General features: G+C 40.5%; 1 protein-coding gene across 1 annotated transcript in view; it reads left to right on the top strand.

Moving 5' to 3' along the window:
• Positions 1–20,908, top strand: part of srebf2 (sterol regulatory element binding transcription factor 2) — a 60,401-nt gene extending 39,493 nt beyond the window's left edge. Inside the window, exons 14-19 of the mRNA XM_073033387.1 lie at positions 1,638–1,747; positions 2,465–2,597; positions 5,893–6,061; positions 12,214–12,399; positions 15,484–15,595; positions 19,052–20,908. Coding sequence (XP_072889488.1) covers positions 1,638–1,747; positions 2,465–2,597; positions 5,893–6,061; positions 12,214–12,399; positions 15,484–15,595; positions 19,052–19,272 — 931 coding nt within the window. The 3' untranslated portion in view covers positions 19,273–20,908. The remainder of the gene's footprint in view (positions 1–1,637; positions 1,748–2,464; positions 2,598–5,892; positions 6,062–12,213; positions 12,400–15,483; positions 15,596–19,051) is intronic.
• Positions 20,909–22,931: the final 2,023 nt, after the last annotated feature.

Below are 22,931 nucleotides of genomic sequence, written 5' to 3'. Positions count from 1 at the left end.
CTCAACCGTAAACACTTTCCCCACCTGTTAGTGACAAAAATTTCAGCCATTGCAGTCACTGCTCTCCAGTTCTATGTAGTTACTCTCCCTACCTCTCACACTCTCTCCAAAACTTTGGGTCGTAGGTTTCAACCAGGAACTTCTCCTCGGTGTCCTGCTGATCATTCTGTCCTTTTTTAAAAGAAAATGCAGCTAGAGGCACCTTTTACAACAAGTGCAGGTGACAGACAGGTTAAGGTAACATCAGAAATAGAATGTGGCTATCTAGAGATGGAGTATTGTGGCACAGCAGTTCACAATATTGCTCAGAAGTCCATATTTGATCCTGACTTCAGGTGTCATCTGTGCGGAGTTTGCAGAATCTCCCTGTGACTCATGGGTTTCTTACCACATCCAAGACATGCTTTTAGATTGATTGGCTACTATATGTTATCCCCAGTGTAGGCACATGACCATAAGACTATTAGCTCTAGGAACAGAATTAGGCCATTAGGCCTGTCATCTGCTCTGCTATTCAATCATGGCTGATTTATCTTCCTGCAATGGGAATGTCGGTGAAATTAGACTGCAGGTTACAAGGAATTAAGGAGGATAAATTGGAGTAATGGAATTGTTCTCTTGGAAGCTGGCATCGATCGTATGGGCAAAAGGCCTCCCATTTAATACAAAGTAGGTAACATTCCAACGTGCCCATTAGGGTGCGCTAGAGTGTTATAGAAACAGGACACTGAATTCTGACTCTCTTGGTTCGTCAACTGGGAAAGCTGTTTTCCTATCTGAAAATGTGCTGCTGCTGGTCCTCCTTTCCTGAGACAGGACTAGCAAAGTGATCCGGAAGTTAACTCTATCTAGAATCTGGTGTGTCATGGCAGAGCGAGTGCATGAAGATGCAGGGGTTGGTGTACTGTGGACGAACCAGAAAGTGATTTAGGGGGTGGGGTGATGGTTAGTGGTAGCCCATGCTGGGCCTCTGGAAGTAGTTCAGTGGAGCATTCTCAGGGACCGGGGAAGCAGGAGAGACTGGAATGCGGACGGGAGGCCCAAAATATGTCCTGATGCAAATGAAGATTGGGACGACCAGTAAATGGGTTAGGATGATAATAGGGTAACTGCAGGACTTGCTGGAGATCAGAAAGGCTGGGTAGTGGCTGGGTGGGGAGGGAAGCAGGGAAAGCCTATAGGTGTACAGTAAGTCAGTCATATCACAACCTAGTTTGCTGCTGAAATATGTAAAAGATCATGAATTACCCTGTAATAATGTTTGGAGAAAAAAATGCTGTGCATCCATATTGGAATTTTGTCAGGATCACTGGGGAAACTGGTAAATACAGTCAGATTTTTAAAAAAAGGAAAACAAGCTGGAACTTGGAAAGAACAAACCTACTTTGAAATGCTGGACCATGGGGAATAAAACAACATAGTGCAGTTGAATTTGCGAGCAGTTGTCTTCCCATTTTGGTGATAGCTTCATATGGAAGTACCACTGCCTGGTCTGAAAGCATTGGTAGCCATTTCTGAATTAGTTTGATACAAATGTTAGTTGTTGTTAAACAAGCTAGAATGTATTTGTGGGATCATAATGTTCCTGAACTGACAGAACCTGCAGTATATTAACCAACACCTACTGTCTGTTGCAGAGAGTTCTCCAATGCTTTTGAGTACTTGCAGTTACTTAAAATTTGTGCTGACACGGCAGGCAATTGGCCACAGGCACTTTCCATTGAATCCAGTCTGAGGAATACTGCAGGTGAGAGCTCAGCTTTGGAATGATCTAATACTGGTCTAATATTGATATGCTTCAATGATTTTAAAATGAGTTCAAGTTGGCAGGACATTGACAAGGACAGCTATGTAAAATGTAGGTTCATTGGGGACCCGGGTCATCCCAACCACAATCTATTCTGGCTGCTACCATCTGGGAAACGGTACCGCAGCATAAAAGCCAGGACCAACAGGCTCCGAGACAGCTTCTTCCACCAGGCCATCAGACAGATTAATTCACGCTGATTTGAGTTACTCTATATTACATTGATTGTTCTATTTATTATAAATTATTATAAATTACTATGATTACACAGTTAGACGGAGACATAACGTAAAGATTTTTACTCCTCATGTATGTGAAGGATGTAAGAAATAAAGTCAATTCAGTTCAAAGCTCTGTCACCTTTCCCAACTGTACCTTTTGTGCAACGTGTGACTTACATTTTAATTTATCCTGAGTCCCTGTTATACATATCTCAGCCAATATTTGATAAATTGTTAGCAAAAACTAAGATGGGTTTCTGAAACTATTTTGAATGATTTTTTAAGCTATTTTTCAGTATGTTAATTAATGGGAAGAATGCTTTGCTCAGAAGCTCGAAGTACATTTTTAATTTTTATCCAAACAACGTGACCAGCTTTGAAGAGCAAAAGGAATTTGTTTGTGTCTGTGAATTAATCATTCGTGTCGCTTTGCCAGGTCCAGATCCTGTGAGTAAGTGGTGGACATCAGTTGTCGCGTTCGCTGTACACTGGCTTCAGGGTGACGATTCAACAGCGAAAGGATTGTTTACTGACGTAGAACGAATACCCAAATCTCTGCAGATGTCTGAGTATGAATATATTTCACTTTTCTCACATTAAGTGAAGGTTGATAGCTTCATAAAACAGCAGGATATGATTATGGAGGTGAAATAAGCCCCTTGCATGTACAGGTTGAGTTTACTTTAAAATGTTGTATCTTAAGGAAAAGTCTTGATCAATTTTTTTTTGAAAAGCACAGGAACAGGAAGTGGCCCTCAAGCTTATTCCATCATTTAGTTAAGTAGTTGCTAATCTGTAATTCCTATTCTCATCTTTCTTATGACACAGAGGCCATTTGACCTGTTTGGCATGGGTCACCCTACCAAGAGCCACAGCTCTTTGACCCTTGGTAGGGTCACCCATGCCAAACAGGTCAAAGGATAAAGGCCAGACTGAGTGGTCCACTGGTCTTCCAGGCTGGGGGGGCGGGGGGGGGGGGGGGGGTAGTGGTTTAGCTCAGGGCCAACAACTCTGATTGGTAAAACAAAATTATTACGGAAACAGCAATGGAGAATTCTTCTACATCTGAATGTGATGATATTCCTGACTCTCCATCCAGAACTTGCATGACTTGACAGTAGTGAAAACCTAGAGGAGGCTACTGAAATGATGAAGGAGCCCCTGAACACCACCAGAGATGGAGGGCCTTCATTGCTGCCTTAAACACCAGCGGTGTAACAGGCAGTGAGAAAACTGATCAACCTGTAACTTAACCCTTCCTGTTTGCCATTCAATTTTCCCACGAATTTTTTGCAAGCCATTTGGCTTGGTCACTGAACCAGTCGCCATCTTTGGCATTTGTGAGGTAACTGCAGCACCAGGGTGGTAATGGAGGGAGCCCACCTAGTCACACAGATGCGCAAACTCCACATAGACAGCAGTGAAGGTCCTGATCGACGTCGGTTACTGGAACTGTGAGGCAGGTTCAGTCCTCCCGCTCACTTTGTGTAAGTTCTGAAGGTTTCAAGAGGCAGCTATTGTCCAGATTTTGAGAAGCCTTTGCATAAATGTGTGTGTCCTGACATTCCTCCTAAGTGGTCTGGCTCCTCCTACCCGTTTTGAAGTCTAACATAATAGGAAATAGATTCTCTCTTTAAAATTCTCACAGATTTCAACCTGATTCAACTGAAACCTTTAATTTCCTGTGATTATGGGAATGAAAATGTGTGCATCCTGATGTCATGGTGCTGCTTACAGAGTGTGAACTCAACTGAGTCATTTGGAAGTTCATTATTGGAAACTTGCTTCCTAAAAATTTAAAGTAAATCAAAGCCTGAGAAGTTTTATCATAAATGTGAGCGTGGCCACTTTAGTAGACACAGGAGTGCACTAATAAAGTGGCCACAGGAGTGGAATCCAGTGTGGTCTTCTGTTGCTGTAGTCCAACCACTTCAAAGTTCCATATCTTGTACATTCAGAGATGCTCTTCTGCACTCCAAATAACATGTGGTTATTTGAGTTGCTGTTGCCGTCCTGTCAACTTGAACCAGTCTGGCCATTCTCCTCTGACCTCTCCTATTAACAACACAAGAGATTCTGCAGATGGTGGAAATCCAGAGCAACACACACAAAATGCTGGAGGAACTCAGCAGGTCAAGCAGCGTCTAGGGAAATGAATGAACATTTGACATTTTGGGCTGAGACCTTTCTTCAGGACCAGAGAGGAAGGGAGAAGATGCCAGAATGAAAAGGCTGTGGGAGGGGAAGAAGGACTAGCTAGAAGGTGATAGGTGAGTCAGGTGGATGGGAAAGATAAAGTGCTGGAGAATAAGTTAATCTGAGGAGAGGAGAGTGGACTATGGGAAAGTTGGACGAAGGAGGAACACCAGGAGGAGATAATAGGCAGGTGAGGAGAAGAGGTTAGAGTGGGGAATAGAAGTGGGAAGGGGGAGGGAAAAGACATTACCGGAAGGAGAAATAGATGTTCGTGCCATCAGATTGAAGGCTACCTAGACAGAATGAGGTGTTGCTTCTCTACCTGAGAGTGACCTCATCATGGCAGAAGAGGAGGCCATGGACCAACATGTCAGAATGGGAATGGGTATAGGAATTAAAATGGTTGGCCACCGGGAGATTCCCCTTTTGATGGATGGAGCAGAGGTGCTTGGCAAAGCAGCCCCCCCCAGTCTGTGACGAGTCTCACCATTGTAGAGGGAGCTGCATCAAGAGCACCAGACCCCAATAGATTCACAGGGGAAGTGTTGCCTCATCTGGAAGGACAGTTTGGAGCCCTGAATAGATGCAAAGGAGGAGGTAAATGGGCAGGTGTAACACTTCGGGTGCTTGCAGGGGTAAGTGCCAGGAGGGAGAGGGAGAGGGACAGTGGGGAGAGACAAATGGACAAGGAAATCACAAAGGGAGCGATCGCTACAGAAAGTGGAGAGTGGGGGAAAAGGCAAAAATGTATTTTGTGGTAGGATCCCACTGAAGAGGACAGAATTTGCAGAAAATGATGTGTTGGATGTGGGATTCGTGGAGTGCTAGGTAAGGAAAAGGGGAGCTCTATTCCTGTTAAAGGATGGGGTGAGCGCGGATGTTCAGGAAATGGGGGAGATACAGGTGAGTGAGGCATCAATGGTGGAGGAAAAGAATCCCTGTTCTTTAAAGACATCTCTGATGTCCTTGAAAGGAAAGTTTCATCCTGGGAATAGATACGGCAGAAACAAAGGAACTGAGAAAAGGCAATAGCATTTTTACAGGAGACGGTAAGAAGAGGGATAGCCGTGGGAATCGGTAGGTTTATAGTCAAGATAGGCATGGTAATCGTAGGCTTTTTCACCCACAGAACTGCCGCTCACTGGATGTTTTTCTTTCTCGCATTGTTCTCTGTGAACTCTAGGGATTGTTGTGCATAAAATCCCAGGAGATCAGCAGTTTCTGAGATACTGAAACCACCTGGTTTGGCACCAACAATCATTCCACGGTCAAAGTCACTTGGATCACATTTCTTACTCATTCTGATACTTGGTCTGAACAACAACTGAACACATGCCTTTGTGCATTGAATTGCTGCCACATGATTGGCTGATTAGATACTTGCATTAATGAGCAGGTGGCCTCTGTCTCATATTGTCTCATGAGGGATGATTTATTCCTCCAATATCATATTACTGTGAATTAAATGCCTTTATGGGGAAAGCCTAGAAACTTAATTCCTGGAAATAACTCATTATGTAAAATCAGGGGCTTGGGAAATTTTAATTACAAATAATATATGATTTGTCCTCCAACAAGAGAGTTAATCCAACTCTACAATAAAATACTAATATTTTAAGGTATTCCTCTCTTGCATAATTTTGCTTTTTCTTTGCTCCCCCAATGTAGAAGCCCACTGCCAAAAGCAATTCTTTACGTCTATAAAGCGATGCAGACAACCCTTTTGGGGAAGCGAGATGTTCACCAGACAACATTCCTGCACTGTGAAAGAGCCAGTGGATACCTCTGCAACAGTTTGACCGTCTCTAGACCACACCAGGACACAAAGCTTCACAAGGTACAGAGCTACGCATTGATACCATCCCTTTGTGCAAAGCGGTTTTCTGCACCTCAGCAGTAGGTTTGCAGTGTCCCAGCTGAAGCTTCAAGCTTTATAGCAGAAAAGGCTTTTGTATGTAAATCCAGGGCAGAACGGGTCTTTCAAAACTGAGATGGTGGCCTCTGGGGTGCATTGTAGTTGCATTGCATGTGCCAGCGATGTTGTGCAATGTGTCTGCAGTGCAATACGGAGGTGTGCCCTGGGCATCGAGAAGTGAACATGATTTACACTAATCCTGGTCTTAGAACTCATGGCTGGTCATGTCCTTTCCATGTTGTCACAAGTCTGGTAGGACTTGTCAGCTGCCTGCCATTCACTGTTTGAGAGTTGTGGAACACAGAGACCTGGGAGTACACGTATACAGTTTGCTGAAAGCAGCCATGCAAGTAAACGGCGGTGAAGAAGGCATTTAGCATGCTTCCCTTCATCAGTCAGGGCATCAAGCTTAGGAGTTTGGGCATTACATTGCAGTTATGTAAGTTGCAGCTAAGGCTGCATTTGGAGTATCGTGTCCAGTTTTGGCCACCCTGTTGTAGGAAAGACACTGTAAAGCTTGGAGAAGATGCAAAATAGATTTTTGATGCTGCCTGGACTGGACGGTTTGAGTTACAGGGGCACAGGAGAATGAGGGTGACCTCATAGGAATTTATAAAATACTGAGGGCATGGATAAACTGGGCAGTCATAGTCTTTTCCCCAAAAATGGCAAGTCCAAAGCTAAGGAAAAACATGTAAGACAAGAAGGGAGATATTAAAAAGAGGTAATTTCTTTATATAGAGGGTCAAACTGCCAGAGGAAGTGGGCAAGGTGGGTGTAATTATAAAATTTAAGAGCCATTTGGATAGGTGCACAGAGGAGAGAATCTGGGAGGGTTAAGGGTTGAACACAGGCAACTGAGATTGCAGACAGGATGCTATGGTCGTCATTGGCCAGTTGGAGCAAAGGGTCTGTTTCCATGCTATCTTATGACTATAACATCAGGGCAACATGCAAGATTTCTTTAAAATACCGCGGACATCTTAAAGCAATACCTAACCTCTGTCAAAGGAATCAGGTGATTTTACATGACTGCTACATGCTTGTATTTATGCTCATTATTTTACCTCAACTTCTGGTGCTTATCTAAGTTCCCATGGAATGTATCTGTTATAGATTTTCATTTTATAGGGTGTAGTGAGTCCCACATTCCTACCACTGTTAAAGAAACCTTGGAGGCAGCATGGTAGTGTAGTGGTTAACACAACGCTTTACAGTGTAGGCGGCCCGGGTTCAGTTCCCGCCGCTACCTGTAAGGAGTTTGTACCGCATGGGTTTCCTCCTGGTGCTCCGGTTTCCTCCCACAGTCCAAAGATGTACCGGTTGGCAGGTTAATTTGTCACTGTAAATTGTCCTGTGATTAGGCTCAGATTAAATCGGGAGTTTGCTGGTCGGAGTGGGTGGAAGGATCAGATGGGCCTATTCATTGGTGTATCTTGATAAATAAATAAACAGAAAGAAAGAAGGAAATAGAGAGAGAAAGAAAAATACCTTCTACTGAATTCTCTGTCAGTAATATTGGTGATCATCTCCAATTTTGTTCTGTCTGCCAAGTTGAAATTGAAGTTAAGTTTAGATTCAGAAATGGTTTTATTAAGTGGCAGAACAAGCATAGGGGGACAGATGTTTGATTCTTCTCTGCCTACACTGTCCAAACTCGACCAGTTCAGCCTACTTCTTCTGTGGAATGAGGCCCCAATATGTACAATCTTCCTTGCTAATTAAGTTCTGCGATCACACTTGTAAATCTGTTCCGTACTTCCCCAAACGTTTGAATTTTTTTGTAATGTTGAAATCGATATTTGTAACAAATCTATATAACATCTTCTTCTCGTTGCTTTGTTTCTAGAAATTAACTCAAGTGATTGGTTTGTTCCTTTATTTTCATTTTAACCTGTATTGCTGATTTTAGTCATTTATACCTTAGAAGTCACTAATTTACAGTGGATGTTGTGAAGCCATACTTTTACCCACTCCCTCGGCTCTCAACTTTTCAGGGGCAAATAAAATCTGCCCTACATGGACAAAATTTCAAAGGATTTTTTTATGGTTCTTCCTTCAAAAATCTAAGCAAATTTCAATGCTGTATATCCCAAATAGCAGTACTAATTTAGCATTGGGAATATTATGATGCTAGTTGTTTTTACCTCGGTAATCACTGGAGATACGGAGAAGTTAGATTTGAAGGAAAATAGGAAGTTATCAGAATCAGGTTTATTATTACCGGCATGTGACATGAAATTTGTTAACTTAGCAGCAGCAGTTCAATGCAATACATAATCTAGCTGAGAGAGGAAAAAATAATAAATAAAATAAAACATAATAAATAAACAAGTAAATCAATTACCTGTATTGAATAGATTGTTTAAAATGTGCAAAAACAGAAATACTGTATATTAAAAGAAAGTGAGGTAGTATCTGAAGCTGCAAAGTCCGTCAGAGAAAAGAGAACTTTTAAGAATATGAGCAAACATGGCAGCTGGAAAAGAAAGTTGGTGAAGATTGAATTGGGGCAGTTCTCAAAGATGGAGAAAGTAGAGAACAGTGTGTAAGTTGGGTTGGAGGAAAGCATAGAAGTTAAACCTGGTGGCAGGGAGCAAAGAAGAGAGGCAGCAGATGCAACGGATTGGATGGTCTCTGTGAGAATACTATGAGCTCATCATACAGAGATGCATGAGAGGGTTTGTAGAAGGGAGGGAAAGCAAGGGGTTATCTCTGTTGTCCTGCATTCCAATCATGTTTAATGTGATTGAGCTGGACTTGGCTTCATTCAACATGTTTTTGTGTAAAGAAATGAAATTACAAATTTTATAAAGCACTCAGCCGGTCAAACAACATCTGTGGAATGAGAAACAGAGTCAATGACTTGGATCAAAGGCCTCGGATTAATGATACTACTTCTGTCCAGCTTATGTTCAGAATTCATATTCTCAACTTTTAAATTGCTGATGACATTATTAAATTAAAATTTGAATCAAAAGAGGAGGAACAATATGTTAGTTTTCTGTATAATTAGATAATTGAAACAGCTGATTAAAAATCAATTAATTATGAATTCTTGCTGTACTTCTGCATGTGGTTCTTCATTTTGTTAGTATCCTTATATTTTAGACAGCAGAAAATTAAACCCATTTAATTCCACACCATTCAGTCTTTTCAGTTTGCCATTAAAATTTGGATTTTTTTTGTTTCTATTCATATCTTGGCACTTATCACAGACTTTCACATTACTCTAAACTTCCCAGAAGAAAAGTCCAAGTGATAGAGACATAAAATATGGAAATAGGCCCTTTGGTTTACCAAGTATGTGCTAACCACCCATTCATACTAATCCCACATTAATCCCTTTTTTAAAAATTTTCCCTACATTTTGGTCAGCTCCCCCCCACCCCCCCACACCACTCCAGATTACATCACTCATTGACTAACTAAAGGCAATTTACAATGGTAAATTATCCTACCAGTCTGCAAATCTTCGGGATGTGGGATGAATCTAGAGCTCACAAAGGTGGCAATATCCACATGGCTCAGGGAGAGTGTGCAAAATCAACACAGATGTTAGGATTGAACCTGGGCTCTCTGAGTCAGCAGCTGTGTGCCCTTCTCTTAAGAAGGCGTTTGATTACTTTTTCCAGTTTAACCTCGTGCAGCATCAATTATGAATGGTCAGTGTACAGCCCCAAAGAACGATACTGAAATTCATGTTTTGCTCATTAATCCTTGCTGACAGCTACTGACCAGGAAGATTGTGCCATTGTTTATTGGCCCATTTCAATTAACTTTTAAATCCAGTGGTGATTTAATCAGTAATATTTCATAAGTTAGTTAAATAAGTTTAAGCAAATTCAGTGTGTCACTGTTAGCATCACTTTCAACTCCAGAAGGTTATATTCAAGCCCATCTCCATACACTTGACCTGGGTTATCATTTCACTACTGCATTCCCATTGCTAAACTAAAAATCTATTTGCCAATTTAAAATAGACATAAAGATTCCACAATTATTTTTTTGAAGAGCAACATTTTTCCTGTAACCACCATAACTGGAAAATTTTAACTGGCAATTTGTGTGATTCTGTTAATTGTACCTTGTTGAGAAGAAGCTGATTGCCAGCTTTCCTCACAAAACAAGTCATTATACTTCAATGGTAATTTATTAGCTGTGAAAGTGCTTTAAAATGACGTTAAATAAGCTCTCCATAGTGTATTCAAATATTTAATTTTGCAAGTATAGTGTGAATTAAAATACCGCCAGTATTTGTACTCATGTAATCAAAAATTATAATTTATGGAAAAATCTTTAAAATAAATACAGTGGATTCCAGTTAATTGGGACACATTGAGACCAGTAATTTTGGCCCAAGTATGTGGCTGTCCAATAAGCTGAAGTTTCACGGAAATAGTTAAAAATGTATTTATAAAGATGAACAAGTTAAGTATTTAAAAGAAATGCAGAACAAATAGTTCCTAATAGTTATCGAAGGGGGAATTCATCCAATGTACCCTGCTGTGTTCTTTTGATTGACTTTAAATGAACAAAATCAGTGCAGACATCCAGCAGATAATGGACTGCTTACATTGCCTTCCTTCATGATGTAGTTCTGTAATCCAACAATAAATTTCCTGGCACAAAATGTTCAAAAATCATTGCTTTTGGAATCGGCATTTTTCAGCCTAAATGGATAACACAATCACACACAACTGAGGCTTTTTAAAAGCTGTTTCCTCTAAGCATGGTGCAGTTTCTAATGGCCACAGAAAAGCGTGCAACTGATGCTAGTTAGAAACTGTTCGGCAACTGTTAGTCTCCTGTCCCATTAAGTGACATAGAGTCTGAAATAAACAAAGGGAAGTTTGACTAGTTTCTCAATTAGTTTTTGTTCTTTAAGAATTGTCTCAAATAAGCATCTGTCCCAATTAACTGATGGCCCAATTAACCAGAATATTACATTATTCCACTGTACTAGGAATAGGCACAAATTACATCATTTGAACATAAAGTTAATATTTCATTGATAATACCTTTGACATGACAATCTAAGGCACCAATAATCCAGCCCTTGATTATTCAGAAATGCTGATCATTCAGTATCTGGCTCACTCATCAGTCTGAAACATGAATCGACAGTAGAGTGTGCAATTAGGCTGTGTGATTGGACTGTAGCTATGGCTTCGGTCTGGACTGCAGACCATGTATGCATCTGGAGGTTGGATAACCAGAGCCACAGTTCAAATTGAACATGGAACATTACAGCTCAGTATAGGCACTTTGGCCCACGATGCTGTGCTGACATTTTAACCTACTCTAACTCTTCCCTCCTATATTGCCCTCCATTTTTCTATCATCCATGCACCTGTCTGAGAGTCTCTCAAATGTATCTGCCTCTATCACCACCCCTGGCAGCATGTTCCGTGCACTCACCACTCTGTGTTTACAAAAAATTTAAGCAGAATATCCATTCCCCCTATACTGGAGGAAAGTGTATTTAAGTGTTGACCTCCCTCCCCCTATACTTTCCTCCAATCACCTCGGGGGGGGGGGGGGGGGGAAGTCTCTGGCTATCCACTCGATCTTATCATCTTGTAGACCCCATCCTCACTTTTCTCTGGAGAGAAAAGTCTTAGCTCACTTAGCCTATCTTCATAAAGCTTGCTCTCTCATCCAGGCTACATTCTGGTAAATCTCTTGTATATTTTGTGTATTTCCCACTCCCTTTAACCTCATCAGTTTTACTGGAACATTGATTATACTATTGTGAAACATGTTAAAAAAGTGAAATAAGGGCACTTTTATGTTTTAGTGGAAGTCTAGAAACTGCTACTTCAATACTATGAAGTGCTAAGGGTACTGGATTATCAGAGCGTTACTGTATCAAATAATGTTGTTGATTTAATAATTTGCTGTAATTGTTTTTAAATGCCCTTTGTCTAATTTTTATTTTAAATTGGATTATTATTGCAAAATTGGTGAAAAAAGGTGATGGTGTGAAATAAATTATTTAATAAAACAGAGAAATGGCCATCATTGCTGAGCTGTCAGGAGATGACGTTTTTGTTTTCGTTCTGTACTTGCAGGCAATCCAGTTGTTGATCTGCGACATTTTGCTCTCAATTCGTACCACCTTGTGGCAGAAACAGACAAATTCCGGCCAGGCTGTGGGCGAGACATACCAAGCCTCAAGTCTAGAACTAAAAGGATTCCAACAGGACTTGAGCAGCCTCAGGAAGCTCGGCCAGACATTTAAACCAGCACATCGTAAGGTAAGCAAACACAGCATGTGCAAGATCTCGCCAGTTATTACATGTTGGGGCAGAAGATCATAAGCACGTTGCCCAGAAGTTTTTCATTACTTATACTGCACCCCTATTAAGTTGGAACTGAATCGGTCTGATTCATTGAGACAGTTGATTCCAATATCAATATTTTGTTAAGAAAGCAGTGCCAGTCATAGACTTCACTGGTCTGGAGGGGCTCACTATCCACAGTTCCTACATTCTTGCACATGCCTGAGGTGGGTATTCTATTACCCCTCCATCACCTCGAGTTGAGCAGCTTGGTTCAAATGACAGCACAGCCGTAGGGGACACGGTGTGGTGTGAAAGGCTCAGAACTGATTCAGCAAACGAAAAAGTTGCAGATGGAGCTTTGACTTTTAACAAATTATATATAGCTTTCAGTTGTCACTGAAACATTTTAATAAATAGTTAAAACTGGACAAAATTTAAGAGTTGACAATGAAGTTAATTAAAAATAGGTGATTAACCACATTAAACTAAAGCAAATAATATTTAATAAAAATCTTACCCTCACCTCCTACTTCAAAGGCCTAGAACCCCCTTGGAAATCACTGGGTTGTCAGATCTTGCCCCAGGTCTGATCTGATGGAGTATTTTAGAGGTGTTTTTCATTGACTAGTGCTGGAGAGTACCAGCAGAAAGCATATCGCTGTTGTGGAGTCATTGCTAGGCTTACTAATAAGTCTAGTGATGGTTGTGGCACCGTCCCATTGGTATGTCCCAGAAAACACACGTCCAAGACTTGCAGGCAGCAGTTGAGTGTTGGTGATTGTCAGGACAAGCCTATTTGTGCCTCGGGGAACTTCACACAAAATGTAAAAGCAATGTTTGTTATTTAGATGGCCATGGCACAGATGTTAGTGCTGCTGTCTTGCATCTCCAGCAGCCTGACCTTAAAAGCTCTCTGTATGAAGTTTGCATATTCTCGCTGTGACCCCTGTGTGGTGTGGCTTGCTCCACTCACCCGTAAATGTGCTATTTGATGGGATAATTGTAAATTGATGGTAGTGTACAAAGCTGGATGCTGGGAAAATAATTGGAGGAATGGCACCGATGGGATTGTTTGGAGAGAGGAAAGACTGATAACGTGGTGTGGAATTAGGCATAGGCCATGCAAAAGCCAATGCAATTCAGATAGCAACACTGTCTTTACCATTAAACACCAGAACAGACAGACCTCAATGTGTGTATCCTCATTTCTCTGTGTACCTGTTGTAAAGTAAATGGCAATAAAATTGTAATGTGTGGAATTGGTTTAATGATGGCATTGCTGAAACACTAATCTTAAACTAATGGAGACATGGTTTACTTTTGTAATCTGTTTGCCTCAGAATTTCATCCATTTCATTAAAAGTGGTAAATCAATAGAAATAGATCTTTTAGGAAAAAAAGGAGATATTGGAATGATATAAATAGGGTCCATTTCTAGAAATATCAAATAAGGTCCACTGTCCCTGAGTGTGCACTCCAGGACAGGTCTTGCCAACCACATTTGAGCTTACCAGCAATGACTGCACAATTCTTCAACCAGTGACTTCTAGAACATTGTTTTTGGTGAATTCAGTCCAATCAACTCTAGTATTAAAACGCTGAGTGTGGACTAATCAGGAAATAATTCAACCCCAGCAACATGGATAAGTTGATGATTGAATCCACATAATGAAAATGTCCCACATCAAAAAGGTAAATATTAAACACAAGAGATTCAGCAGATGCTGGAAATCCAGAGCAACACACACAGCATGCTGGAGGAACTTAGCAGGTCAGGGAGCATTGAGGGAAGTGAATAAACAGCTGATGTTTTGGGCCAAAACCTTCCATCAAGACTGGAATGGACAGGGAAGAAGCCAGAGTAACAAGGTGGGAGGAGGGGAACGAGTACAAGCTGAACGGTGATTGGTGAAGCCAGGTATGTGTGGGGGGGCGGGGGATGAAGTGAGAGCTGGGAGGTGATGGGTAGAAAAGTAAAGGGCTGAAAAAAAGAATCTGATAGGAGAGAGGGAAGGAGGTGAGGCATCCGAGGGGACAATAGGGAGATGAGGAGAAGAGAAATGGTAAGAGGGGAGCCAGAGTGGAGAATGAAAGATGACAGAAGGGGGAGAGATGATAAAATTACCAGAAGTGAGAGAAATCAATGTTCATGCCATCATATTGGAGGCTACCCAAACGGAATATGAGCTGTTGCTCCTCCAACCTGAGAGTGGCCCTGTCATGCTGTAGAGGAGGGAATGGACCAGATTGGAATTTAAATGGTTGGCCGCCGGGAAATCGTGCTTGTTGTGGATGGAGCGAAGGTGCGTGACAAAGCGGTCCCCCAATCTGCGTCAGGTCTTAGCAATGTAGACAAAGCCGTTATCGGGAACACCAGTTGCAGTAGACCACCTTGACAGATTTGTAGGTGAAGTGTTGCCTCACCCGGAAGGAATGTTTGGGGCCCTGAATGGAGGTGAGGGAGGAGGTGAAATGGTGGGTGTAGCACTTCTTCCACTTAGTGTCAGGAGGTAGATTGGTGGGGAGTGACGAATAGACAAGAGAATCACAATGATAAATGTTATATCTGCACAACAGAGGTGCTTTCCTCTAATCCTATAAACGATTGAAAAGCTCCAATTGATGACATCTAATTTATGGTGATGTTAAGTATTCATTTATGGAGAAGACTCAGAAACTCTTCTATGGCAACATTAAAAATCACAAAGTAGCCACAACATTTCAGCTGGCCAAAACTCAATGCGTGGGTGGATATAGTAAAGTGTAAAATAAGAGCATATTTTTCCTGACGAGACCCCTGCCCGCAATCTACAACTGCTCTAATGTTTCCTCCTCACTGGAATGTGTTTACTTGGACAGTTATTGGGATCAGAAGCTGCAGGAGAAAGTTAGAGGGATAGGGTTGTGGAGAAATTTATACAGGAGTATGATCATTTTAAAATCAGTGTTCTTTTTACTGTTGCCACTGTAGGTGAGTGAATTCAGGGGGTTGGATGAACAGAACATATTGTGTAATATTCTTCTTAAATAGTTTTGTTCTGCTGGCATTGTTTTCAGATGTTTTTGCATGAAACAACAGTGAGGTTGATGGCGGGTGCTAGTCCAACAAGAACACATCAGCTTCTGGAGCATAGTCTGAGGAGACGTACTCCACACCCAGTCCAACAAGGTGAATGCACTCTAAACCAGTCTTCCAGCTTCTACCGCTGGAGGTTTTTGTGTACAATCCACTCTCATTTTGACAAGACTGTTATATGTTTAAAACTGTTTTTAATGCTTTTTTGCACCATTTTATATTCCTGGCTTATTGCGCTTGTGTCACTCCTGGAGAGTTACCCTAATCATCCCACACCCTGCTCTTTCCCTGTAGCTCTGAAGTTCTTTTCCCCACTCTAGCAAGTTTTTAACCAAATTCCATTTTCTACATCACTGTTTAATCTGCGTCCACTGTCCTCCCAGCCAGAGTATTCTAAATCGTAACACCTCATTGCATTTATTCTTCTCATCACGCTTTAGGTTTGTTGAAAAGTGACCTTAAACGTATTATCTTTTAGAACATAGAACAGTCCAGCTCGGTACAGACCTTATGGCTCACAATGTTGTGCTGACCTTTTTGCCAGTGAAAATAGATTTGACATCTTTATAAAAACCCTGCAAATGCCATTTCCCTTGTCTCCTTAATGTTCTCAATTCTAAAGAAAGATTTCACCTCCTTACTCCTATTACAGTAAATCCGTACTGCATCCTCTCCTCAGCTTTGATACTTCTCCATACGGTAATACTACAGGAGGCCATTTGTTTTGTTATTATGAAAATAATGGAGTTTTTAATTTACTTTACCGTTATTTAGAAATGAAATAAACATTCACACAAAAAAAAGACCCAAATCATTGTTAGAGATTGCATTCAGTAGAGCTTTTAGTTTAAAGATGAATTGTTGATTTGCACCAAAATTCTCTTAAAGTCTAATTTATAGTTTACCATCATGGTAAGTAAGTAAGTAATACTTTATTGTTGCCAAACAATTGATACTAGAGCATACAATCATCACAGTGATATTTTATTCTGTGCTTCGCGCTCCCTGGAGTACAAATCGATAGTAAATATAATAAAAATTAAAATTATAAATCATAAATAAAAATAGAAAAGAGAAAGTAAGGTAGTGCAAAAAAAAACCGAGAGGCAGGTCTGGATATTTGGAAGGTACGGCCCAGATCCGGGTCAGGATCCGTTCAGCAGTCTTATCACAGTTGGAAAGAAGCTGTTTCCCAGTCTGGCCTTACGAGTCTTCAAGCTCCTGAACTTTCTCCCGGAGGGAAGGACAAAAAGTGTGTTGGCTAGGTGGGTCGTGTCCTCGATTATCCTGGCAGCACTGCTCCGACAGCATGCGGTGTAAAGTTTGCCACCTTCTACCCTAACTCTACATTCTCCACTCTTTTATCAGGTATAGATTTCTATCCCCGTGTCTCCACCACTGCAATAATTCTGTCTTGTGCTCTTTCTTCCTTCCCAATAACCTCCTGAGGACTTCTTTTATCACTTTTTTAAGTTTGCTGTTCACTTCTTGTAAAGTAGTGTTGCATATTGTATTAGATAGGTTGTACTGCAAATCACTAGACTATCTGTAGTACTGAACAATTGATTTGAAACCTACCTGAAGTAGGTTAGCATCTGGCCAGGCTGCTCCAGCACTTGAAAACCCTAGCAGTTCCTGATAATGTGTCCTGTCACAAAAGGCAGCTCAAATCCAATTTAGTTAATTAGTACCCATCCGTATATGTTCAGTTGTCACCAGAATAATGGAAGGTGTAACTGATGGTTAGACTTGTTCTAAAATGCAATTGCACTCTGCTCTATTCATTAACACTTCCATTGACCATTACCAATCACTTTATGACACTAAGTCCATCTTTATTCCGAATTGCCACCTTCCTGTGGATCTCCCGGGCTTTTCCTTTTCTGATCAACTCCACATGTTAAACACTATGTAGAGTAAAACTCCATAATCTGCTTTCCATTGTTTGGAAATTTCAATGGCTTGGCAACAAATCACTGGATACTGTTCTCACACACTCACTGGGACCCATTTCCTGCGCTCCCTTAAATCCATCTTCTTTTGCTTCCCATTTTTTAAAATCAGTGGGTTTGCTGAAAAACTTATAGTACTAGGCAACATTTGTTTTTAATACGGTGAATTAAAAGTGTGTTGTATTAATAGAATGAAGTCTGATAATCTGCCAGTCTGGCATCACTAAAGTCCCAGAATTCAGGACTATTGGAGTTTCATTGTCTTAGTCACTATCACAAAAAATTCAATTTAGTCACTCTCAAGACTCCCCGAGCAAGTCAATACTGATTGCCTTTCTTTAGCCACCGATGCTCTAAATGCTGGTTTACGCCATTCCTCAGAATTGTTTCCAACAATCTGCGCACAACTGATGTTGGCCTCACCTGTGCTACGTGGCCTGTTCTACTTTGAAGAAACCAAACACAGGTTGGGTGATCACTTTGCACTCGGTCTGCAGGAGTGAGCCTGAGCTGATGATTGCCTGCTGCTTTAATTCACCATCTAAATGCCACATTGTTAGTTGCCTCCTGCACAGATGTGGTAAACTACGTATACCTGTCTGGACACGCCCCTCTGCTGACTACTCCTGTGGCTCCTCCCACAGACCCCTGTATAAAGGCGATTGGGGCACTGCTCCTCCCTCAGTCTTTGACATGTCGTGCTCCCTTTTCACTGTTAATAAAAGCCTATCGTTCACTTCCAGTCTCCTATGGTGCATCAACAGATCTAACAAAGGCCCAACAGAAGCTTCAGCAAGCAGTCTTCTGCTGCCTGAAGAACTCAATATTGAATTCTTCAACTTGAAACTCTTTGTTTGTGTGAGAACTGACTATTTTTGCCTACTCTCTTTTCTTGTTTTTCCCATTCTGTTTTTTATATACAGATAGACAACATTGCCCACAGACAAATAAGCTTAACTACTCTATTATTTCATCCTATTAGGGAAATACCCTCTATTTCACCTATCACCTTCCTCCATCTTCTCTGCTAGATATTAGTTTCTTTCTTTTTCTCCCATTTCTGATGAAGGATCCAGGCTTGAAATGTTAACCAAATCTCTTAACCAAATACAGTCTGATCTGCTGAGATTTTCTGGCATTTTTTTTTTCATTTCAGATTTCCAGCATCTGCAATTTATTCAAATTTTCAGGCCATCCTTAGTCGACCTATTTCAATCTTTCACTTCAAACACTGGTTTCACCTCAGTAGACTTCCAGCTCTCTGTAGCCAAAGAATATTTTGAAAGACTTGCTTCTTTTAAGAGCCTGGGTTAAATTTGATCAAAGTTTGATTTATCCACTCTTAAAAATATTAATCTCCTTAAGTTGTCCTTGAACTTTGTTTATCATTTTCCAAATGTCACACTCATTCTCCTTGATGTGATTACATTGTGGGTGCTAATTTTGTTATCTGAGGCAGTTCATCTTGCTGAGGTTCACATTTAAAAAAAGTTATCTCTTGTATGTAGAATAGGAAGTAGGTGCATTCCAATATTTGATCATTTCTCATGCTAATCAAAGCTGTAAAAATACTTTGTACTTTTTTTTTAAAAATTAGGTGACTTGGACGCTCTTCCTGGCCAGAGAGAGAAAGCGACAGCAATACTGCTGGCATGCCGCCACCTTCCCCTCTCATTTCTCTCTTCTCCGGGTCAGAGAGCCATCATGCTAGCCGAGGCTGCGCGCACGCTGGAGAAACTCGGAGACAAGCGTTCAGTCAACGACTGCCAGCAGATCATCATGAAACTGGGCAGCGGCACTACGATTGCGGCAAGCTGATGACTCCAAAGCCAGACTGCAGTCTCTGGCAGATCTTCTGACTAAATTCTATCCTACTCATCAAGTGAAGGCCTCAGTAGGGGTTGGTGACCCGAAAGGAACAACTTGGCATATTCTTTTAAGGGTTTTATCAATCTTATCTAAAACTAAGATTGGAATGGAGTGTATAGTTGGTATGAACTGAAGAGGGCCATTAGCTTGTGCTTGCCTTATTGATCTCACTACCAATCCCTGGACGCTTTAGTTCTTGATCTGAGTGCTGCACAATCCACAAAGTTCCACTTGATAATTTCTTAAATTGTTTCATCCTCATGATCTTGGATGTTTTTTGATCTGTAGGGATGTAAGTTATTGTGTATGCATTTATAAGAGATTTTTTGTTTAAGATTTCAAATGTGAAAGTACTTTGAATATATGGTCAATAAACCACAATAGCTAATCAAGCCCTTTCTCTTTTATAGATATCTCCATCTAATTGTTTTCCCCCCACGTAATCCTGATTTGTTTCAGATTGACTTCTTAAACCTATGTATTCTCTTGACTACTATAGGCCTTCCATGTAATTTATTTCACAACTCTCGTGCACATTGTGTGGAAAAATTGTAAGATATTTAAGGCTGATTTGTTAAATGAAAGTCTTGTTTTTTTACGCTTCAGGTCTCTGTGATCAGTGTTGTTACGGGCTGATCAATTCACATGTTGAGCAAGGTGTTTGGGGCTGTCCCAAAGCTTTATCATAACAAATTTCATTGGAATGGCTTGTCTCACTCGAGTTCTATTTCCGAGTCACCGTTCATGTAGAACGATTCTGGTCCCAACTTAGAGGTTACTCCCAATAAGCTTTAAGTGTTAAAGACATTTGTTTACTGCAGTCACGAGGAAATCTGCAGACGCTGGAAATCCAAGCAACATACACAAAATGCTGGTGGAACGCAGCAGGCCAGGCAGCATCTATAGGGAGAAGGGTCTCGGCCCGAAACGTCGACAGTGCTTCTCCCTATAGATGCTGCCTGGCCTGCTGTGTTCCACCAGCATTTTGTGTGTGTTGTTTACTGTAGTTGTAGTATTGATTGGATCTCAGAAATTGTTTTGTAATGCTGTCATCAAACAAGTCCTCAAAGCTAGTAACTCAATTGCATAATGGTTAAACATAATTTGAATAGTGCTTTAATTATGTAAATCACAGAATGGAAAGGTTTTAAATCTTTGGGATCGGTGTTTCTTTTTTTTAAAAAAAAAGTTTGAGCTAAAACAAAATGTTGCCATAAAAATATATGTTTGGTGTTGTGGAGTTAACAATTGTAAAATTGTTAATTTTTGGATCTAGCAACATAAAGATTAATTATGAATATTATTGTTATAATTTATGAAACTGTAAAGCGGGGCCGTTGTAGCTATAGATTTTTTATTGTTACACAGCATGAGTCAATTTCCTCTTTTCAAAGAATTACTCATTAGCTGTGTATAGATTCATCAGATCTTGGCTGCATCTGTAAATACTTAAGTGCAAGTTTCTTGTAATTTCTTTTCTTGTATACAGCATGTAATGATGTTTTTGTTGTGCTATTTGGTGTATTATTTAATTGATAAACATAATGAATCTGCAAAAGAATAAAATGCATCTGTGCTGAATTAATTGCATGGAATGGTTTATTTTGTGTCAGAGACATAGAAAATAAAAAAAACTATTTAATCAAAATCCCCAGGTCCAGACTCAACTTGTCTGTCCTTCTTTATTCCAAATAATTATCTTCCTATGATTCTAGTTCCCATCTCTCAAGCATCAAAGAAAAGCTGGAGAGTTTCTGGATGAATGTCCAAGCTCTTGGATTTATCAGTAAAACAAACACTGTCATATCCAGAGGAAGTCAAAAGTGCTGTTTAAGATTGACCCATTGCTTTCAATTTCAAGTTTATTATAGTCAATCAACCATACGCATGTATACAGCTGAACAAAACATCATTCTTCTGGAGCTAAGGTGCAAGATCCAGTACAGACAGTCACTGAACTCATCATTATTCCTAATTGCCATTTTCCCTTGGAGCCCACGGGCTTTTCTGTTCTTGATTAATCCCGTGTGTGGGTCTTTGTTGAACACCATGTACAGTAAGCTCCAGTCATCTACAATCAAGCTTCAGTCTCCAGGTGGCTAAATCATAGTCACAAATCAGAATAATAAATCCCAATAATTTGAAGCTTTATTTGAATAGCGGTTGATTAGAATACGGAACCCTCCATTCCAATTAGTAGCTGCAGAAAACGGTTTGTGTTTTTGAACGATAGGTGAGTACATGAGGGAGAAAATAAAAACACGGTGATAATTTTGCGGATATTTTGCCTGTGAATCATGCAACTTAAATGTTACAATTACTCAGTAAATACATAATCTGTTGGTTGAAGGGAACCTGAGAGAACTTCTCTGGTCTTCAAAGTTCTGTCTGTCCATTTGGGAAGACTTTAGGGTTAATGGCTCATCCTGTTTAGAATCACTAATTTATATTGAAGCTTCAGGTCCCTTGGCCCCCGGACCCTCTGTGGGTGTTGGTTAAGGGAAAAAGTAAGAAAGAACACATTGTATTTCAATAATGGATGTATGAATGGGTCAGTTCGTGAATTCACCATTTACTTTTTCCTAATTGATTCACATGAGCTGGATGTTTGGATGAAAGGCAGAAAAGGTAAAAGCAATTGTAGCAGCAAAACACTCAAGTCTATGGTATTTATAAAGAGCAAAAGTAAATATTTTTCATCAAAGTACTGTACATATACTGTGTCACAAAATACATTTTTGCAGGCATTCACAGAACGATAGAATCAATAGAAAAAACTTCACACAGATTGTCACGCAATCAATGTGCAAATAAAGACAAACTGCAAATACAAAAAAAACCCTAAAAATAAATAAATAGATACTGAGAACATAAATTATAGAGTACTTGAAAGTGAGTCCATAGGCTGTGTTCACTGATCTGTTCAGTGTTGAGGTGAGTGATGTTATCCACACTGGTTCAAGATCCTGATGGATGAAGAGTAATAACTGTTCCTGAACCTGGTGCCTTGGGACCTAAGGCTCCTGTACCTGCTTGTCAGCAGCATGAAGAAAGCATAGGCCTGGATGGTGGGGGTATTTAATGATGGATGCTGCCCTTCCACCATCAGATTTCTGAATGGACAATGAACCCACAAATCCTATTCACATCTTTATTCCCTCCTTTTCTGTACTAGTTATTTAATGTTTTATATATTGATGCACCATCAATAACTCACTCTGAGACGTAAGAAGCGAGTTATCGGCTTTTATTGACTGGAAGAATGAACAACACTACATCCTGGGGAATGAGGCTGGGCAACAGGCCTCAGTCGCCTTTATACAGGGGTCTGTGGGAGGAGCCACAGGAGCAGTCCAGACAGGTATATGTAGTTCACCACATATATATAGTGCAATTTATAGTTTTATATTATGATGTATTGCTGCTGCAAAATAACAAATTTCATTATATATGCTAGTGGTATTAAACCGGAATTTCATTCTGATTCTGACTGGGGTCCTGACCTGAGGAAATCGAGGATCTAGTTGCATAAAGAGGTATCGAAGCCTCTGTGTTTGAGCTAATTGATTTGTTTTGGGAAGATGATGGTGTTAAATGCCGAACTAGTC

The sequence above is a fragment of the Hemitrygon akajei genome, chromosome 31 (assembly GCF_048418815.1).
Source record: "Hemitrygon akajei chromosome 31, sHemAka1.3, whole genome shotgun sequence".
Lineage (NCBI taxonomy): Eukaryota > Metazoa > Chordata > Chondrichthyes > Myliobatiformes > Dasyatidae > Hemitrygon > Hemitrygon akajei.
The sequence above is the reverse complement of the archived record's forward strand: the minus strand, read 5'-3'. Positions and strand labels throughout refer to the sequence as shown.